Source organism: Falco peregrinus, chromosome 6 (genome assembly GCF_023634155.1).
Source record: "Falco peregrinus isolate bFalPer1 chromosome 6, bFalPer1.pri, whole genome shotgun sequence".
NCBI classification, from domain to species: Eukaryota; Metazoa; Chordata; class Aves; order Falconiformes; family Falconidae; genus Falco; species Falco peregrinus.
The window spans coordinates 38,799,457-38,805,456 of record NC_073726.1 but is presented as its reverse complement, the minus strand read 5'-3'; the positions used below and the strand labels follow the sequence as shown (position 1 = coordinate 38,805,456).

At 49.4% G+C, this 6,000-nt stretch overlaps 1 protein-coding gene across 2 annotated transcripts in view; it reads left to right on the top strand.

Annotated features, from left to right (window-relative positions):
• Positions 1 to 249: 249 nt before the first annotated feature.
• SRGAP1 (SLIT-ROBO Rho GTPase activating protein 1) overlaps positions 250 to 6,000 on the top strand; it is a 150,440-nt gene continuing 144,689 nt past the window's right edge. For both annotated transcript variants that reach the window (XM_005242074.3, XM_005242072.3), the window contains exon 1: positions 250 to 948. In XM_005242074.3, coding sequence (XP_005242131.1) covers positions 882 to 948 — 67 coding nt within the window. In that variant the 5' untranslated portion in view covers positions 250 to 881. The remainder of the gene's footprint in view (positions 949 to 6,000) is intronic.

Sequence of the window (6,000 nt, the reverse complement as noted above, 5' to 3'; positions counted from 1 at the left end):
CCTACCCGCCCACCCCCGCCCTGGCCCGCCGAGCCTGTGAGGCCTCCCGCCGCGGGGCTGCCGCGGGAGGCGGGCGGCGGGGCCTGCGGGCCCGGCCCGCGGCGCGGCGGTGGGCGGCTGCCGGCAGGGGGGAGGCGGGGCGGGCGCCACCGGGGAGAAGGCGAGCGCGGAGCGGAGGCGGGCGGGGAGGCAGGAAGGGCGGAGAGAGCGGCGGGAGGGCGGGGAGAAGTTTATTCCCGGAGACACCTCTCTAGGGCGCGGCGGGGGTGCCGCCCCGCGCCGGCCGCTGCTCGGGCTGCGGGGCTGGGACGTGCGCCTCCGCGCTGCCGCCCGCGGTTAGTCACGGCGGGGCGCCGGCCCCGAGTCCCCACCCAGGCGAGCGCGGCGACGGGAGTAACTAGTGCCTCTGGCGTACGGACGGAGCGCGGTTGCCTGCCTCCCGCCCACCGCCCACCGCCCTCTCCCTCCTTCCCTTCCCCTCTCCCGGGTGCGTGAGGAGAGATAACAATGGTGGGGCGCAGCCGCCGGGCCCCCGCCCTCGCCTAGTGGAAGCGGGTGCCCCGCGGCCAGCGGCAACCCCGCCGCTGCCCCGCCCTGCGGCGGCCCCGGGCCGCGGACCGCGTTGCTGCCGCCGGCGGTGCCTGGAGGCGATGGTGCCCGCGCCGGGGTTAGCCTGATCGCCGCCTCCCCGCCTCGCTGCCTCCGGTGCCGGCGGCGCTCCCGCGGGGCCAGCCGCCCGCTGCCGCCCCGGCCGCCGCGCTCGCTCGGGCTTGTGGCCATCTGACACAACTTGGGAGCCCCTCCGGAAAAATAATAATAATCCGTAATAATAATTTAAAACAAGGAGAAGAAGGGGGAGAAGCGGAAGAAGCAAGTGGATAATGTCAACCCCGAGCAGATTCAAAAAGGACAAAGAGATTATAGCGGAGTATGAAAGTCAAGTGAAAGGTAAGCGCGGGGCCCCCGGCCTCAGGGGCGCGGGGCGGCGGCGCCGGGGGAGCCCTGCCGGCCCCTTCCCCCGGGCTGCGGGCCGAGGCCGGCCCCGCCGCCACCGCCGGCCGGGCGGTCTGTCCCTGTTGCCTGAACTTCGGGGCGGCGGCGGAGGGAAGCGGGGAGGGGGCGGCGGGCGCGGGCGCCCCCCGCACTCCGAGCGGCGCCGGTTTGTGTAAGGGGCCGGCGGGGGCTGGGGCCGGGGCCGGGCGGCAGCTGCCGCGGTTGCCCGCTGCCCGGCCGAGCACCTTCCCTTCCTCCGCCGGCCTCGGTAACGCTGGGGGGGGGGGGGGGGGGGTAAAAAAAAAAAAGACAGAAAAGGCTTGGCAGTTGAACTGAGGCGAGAGACAATAGTAAGCCATGCCCCTTTCTTATGGCACATGGCTGGTGGCCCCCACCCTCCCCTCAGGGCTGTAGTTTCTGTGCTGGGCTGTAGAAGATTGCTAATAGAGAATTATCCTTGACTGTTGAATGAGCCCTTTCAGCCATCCCGAGAAGTATTTCAGCCTCGCATCGCCCGGCTGTATCGCACCCAACTATTGTGCCGAGGACAGTGCCGGCTTGAGCCATCAGCGCTCCCATACCCTCGAGCTTCCTCTCCTCGCCCAGCGTTTTCCTCCTTGCCAGTGTCTTGGGTGGAACAGAGGATGGAAAAGTAGCAGCATGGGTGGTGGGGTGTGGGTCTCTTGGTGCACATCCTTTTATTCTGGGTGCTGTCTGGGAATATATTGCATAATACACAAATTGCAATAAATCCAAGCTTTGAGGATGGATGCAAACCTGAAATGCAGCGTCAAGAAAGCTATGTGATACCTCTCTTTATTAAAATTATGTTGGTGTGCACTGTACATACATGGGGTGGACCCTCCTTGATGCTACCCACCGTGGTCAGTGATGTGCAGAGACTCTGTCCCCACGCAGGTCCGTGGGCTTCAGGAGCCCTCCTGCCCCACGCAGGCAAGGGCTGGGGACCTTTCAAACCAAGGTGTCTGAAATGAAGTGGGAGGAACCAGTCCTCAGCTGTTCAAAGATTTCTTCACTTTCTGTAATTGCACAGTGGTTTTTGGTCTGTCTTGGTCCTGTGAGATCAAATTTTCAAGACAGGTCTTGGAGTTTCATTGTTTTGGTTTTTTTCTCTTAAAAGGAAAGAGGTAGTTTTTGAGTTCTCTTCTTCCTAAGGGTAACTTCTGGTGAAAAATACCTGTCGCCAATGAAAGTCTTTTTGGGTCCAGGAAGGGATTTAGGCTTAAAATAAGAGACCTGCTGGATGGGTGGGGAGTGAGGGGTTTTCTCTGAACTGGCAGGTAGGCCATGCTTCAGGTGCCTCTTTGACGTGGGCAGGGCTGAGACAGCTCTCACATAGCTGGTAGATTCACCTCGGAGGGCTGGTGCTTCTGCCTCTCTGTGGAGATGGTGCAGATTTCTCTTGATCAGTGAGCAGAAAAAATGTTCAAGATCTTCAGCTCTTTGCAGAGTGTGCAGACTGTTCTTTGGCTCCTCCTAACATGATTGTTACAGACTCAACCTTTATTAACTACAGCCAGTTGCTACATAAGCCGTTCTGTTCTTTTGAATGATGAAGAAAAAATACCATGCCCTTCAGCTACATATATCGGATCATTTCATAAAAAACCAAGATTAAGGTAGAAAGCACCTCTGATAACTTGCCTCTCCTTTGGTGTCATCATCCCCCATGATAATTGCAGAGGGATGTGACATTTGTAAACATAGCTTAGTAGGAATTTTGACTTGCTTTGCTGCTTTGTGGTGGTCTGGGGTGTGTACAGTCTGGTCCCAACTGTCTCACCTGAATTGTTGATTAGAAACTGTTTGAAAAAGTGTGCTGGGCTAGAAATTGTAGCCAGAGATGCTTTTTATTTAAAGCAGCATCACTACAATTGTATTTCAAGTGGCAAGAACTGTGTGTACTAAGACGTAATTCTGCTTGATGCTAGCTAGCTCAGTGATACTGTAACAAAGTGGTGATACCATTGTGTGATAACCTTGAAAATCTTTTTGGTATTGGGGGCTTCAGGGGCTAAGGAATCAGTCCTAATTAATCAGCAAGGTAACTTTAAGGGAACGTGAATGCAGGAAAAGCAGGTCCCTATATACTAGGAATTTCATGCATTAGAATAGGAGAAAGGGTGTGGCCAAAACGCTTTTGCTGCTTATGATTTCTGGTGTTTGCAAAGGCTAGCTGATTTCTCACTGCTGACATATTTAGTTGCCTGAAGGACATGGACAATTTGGCAGCAAACTGGCCATTTGAGGTCCTCTGGACAGGTGCGTGCAAAGGAGTGTAACAGCAAATATATCCCTTACCTTGTTATGAGATTGCATGGTGCTCAGCATGCTGGGCTCAAGTGTTTAGCAATTCGGAAACCATACCACTGACATGTGCATTTGTAAATTCTGCTGTAAGATGTCTGAATATTGATACTGAAGAAAGAGGGGCCTCTAATGTACACAACCTGTGGGGTATGTATATGGTGCTGTATTTGGAAATGAGGATTTAACAGTGCCATTCTTCACATAGCTTTTTCTGCTCTTAACTCCTCAAATAAGAAGCAGGAACAGATGTTAATTGTTCTGCCTGGTTCCTGGGTGGTGTAAACTGACATCTTCTCCTTGGGCTTCCAGTGGTATCAGTAGACTGGCTGTTGCTTTATTGGAGGTTGTACAGGAACAGTTGAAAGCCTGCAAATGTTACCTGTTTCTCAAGCTGAAACGGACAAGATACTTCTGACTTGTTGAGCAGAACATTTTACTGAACTTTTTCCTTGCAACATCCTTGTTCTTCAGGCTAACTTTTTGTCAAGAACTATCCCAATTGTAGCAGTAAGGAATTGTGTTCACTTCCCTGCACATTATATAGAAAGCAGAAGGATATTTCTTAAAGATGTCTCAATACTGAAGTTAGGTCTATCTAGATGGATACCTATACCCATTGCTTGGGGGATGTAAGGATATTGTGACGGCATTGGTACCTTCATCTGTAAACAGAAAGGCATGTGGGAAGTATTGCTTGAATTCTTACTTGTTAGCAGTGAGCTATCTTGATAAAATTCAGTTCTAGTATGACCTTGTTACTTGATAGTTTTGCTGAAGCACCTACTTCTCAGCCTTAGGAAAGGGATCAAGAGCTTGTTTATTCAAGAACATTTTGACAGTTCTGAGGAACGATTTATATTGTTAAAATGGCCTGGGCAATGTGCCTTGTAGACTTTCTGCAGACTGTATTGGATTACTGAGCAAAATCACTTCTTAAAATATCCCTGATCATCCAGACTATCAATTGTCTGTGTTTTTTCTGAAGAATGTGGTAAGTTTATAGACGTTCTGAAGTAATTAGAGTTAATGGTTTCCCACCAACCTTGCGTTTAGGGTGGGGGATATGACTACAGCTAGAAAGTGGAGAGAATCCTGTTTAAATGAGCAACAGACTGGTGGTATAGTTAGGAGTTGAGTTTTAACTTTCTGATATGTGAGCCTACTTAGATTTATACACGGCATTCCTTAACTGAAAGCTCGATTTACTATAGTAGCCTATTATTATCCTACCTTTTGTATTCTGAGGACCAGCTGTTCCTTGGTCTGATAACGTCAAATCATTTCTGTTGGTAAAGTTACTGAGCAATCCACAGTAGCGAAGAAGTACTCTGATGGCCCTGTGGGTATCTCAGGTATGGTGAAGGGTGAGCTAGTCAGATTTTGAATACCTGGCTCACTTGAGAAATTTATCCTTCTGGAGAAGAAATGTGTAGTAGTAGCAGAGGATCAGGCGTGCTGCTCAATAGCTTTAATATCATTCAAGTGTTGAACTGGCCTGTTTACCTTCTTAAGACTTGCAACTGGCCTTCCTTGCGCAGCAGAAGTGTGCTTTGAATAGGTAAGCATTGTGCTGACTGATTATCTAGGCCTGTCTATTCGGTGAGATCCTCTGTACAGTCCGAACTGTTGAATGTCTTTGGAGTTTAGCAGTATTGGCCTTCCTATGCAACTGCATCTCCCAACTGAAAAGGAGAGAGGGAAGAGCTACTTACAAGGTTCCTTTTCCCACCTTTGTTTTCCAGTTGGAAGTGACTGGGTAGAAATGTAAGTCCAAATTCAGCTTTGTGAAGGGAGACACTTCCCTAAGACCAATATTTGGATGGTCTCCTTTGGAACAAAATACTCCTATTTTCCACCAGAAACAACCTGTTAGCACTCTGTATTACGTTGCCTAATTAATTTTCATGGAAAATTAAAATTCTGATTTGTGAAACTGAATTCAAACTTTCATTTAAAACAATCTAGAATTAAAAACAACAGAAGCCCTTCTGAGGAAAGGCTGAGTTCTAAAATACACATTAGTTTGACTTTTTCTTGGTACCTTTTTGAAAATATGGCCAACAGTCAGGAAAGCAGACTTTTCCTGGTCTGGCCACACTGCAGCTGGTGTCTCCCAGCCCTGCAATGAAACTGTTTATTATTTTACTTGAATTTAAAGGTGAATAAGGTCCTAATTATTACAGCACACATGAAAGGGTGAGCAATGAATAGATTGTATGATTAGTGTTTCTTTCTGGCAATGTGGCAATTGTAAAGTGTACTTAATATGTACGGTTTGTGTATATCTGCACTTTTTTTGTTAGTCTCTAAGAAAGCCTTCACTTACCTCTGACTCTGAAGCAGAGTCTGACTCTGGATCCTTTATGATCTCTTCTTTAGGGCGCTTTTTCCCTTCAAAGTGTACTTTCTGTGCAGTTTTGCTGTTGCAGAACAATGCTCTAAATCATGCTAAGGTTCATTTAATTTCCTGCCATTATCTTTTATTGGTCACTTTTTTACGAACTCAAGTCCTAGTTGCTAATAAAATTAAACTTACAGCTTTGAAATGGCTGTGGTAAGGCAGAATGGGATGCAAATTTAATCTCATTTTCTTCCTCAAACTTTGCTTGGGTTAGGTTTTGCCTTTAGTGAAAACTGGTCTCCTTGTCAGTCAGAGGTGATGGATGGTAGCACTAG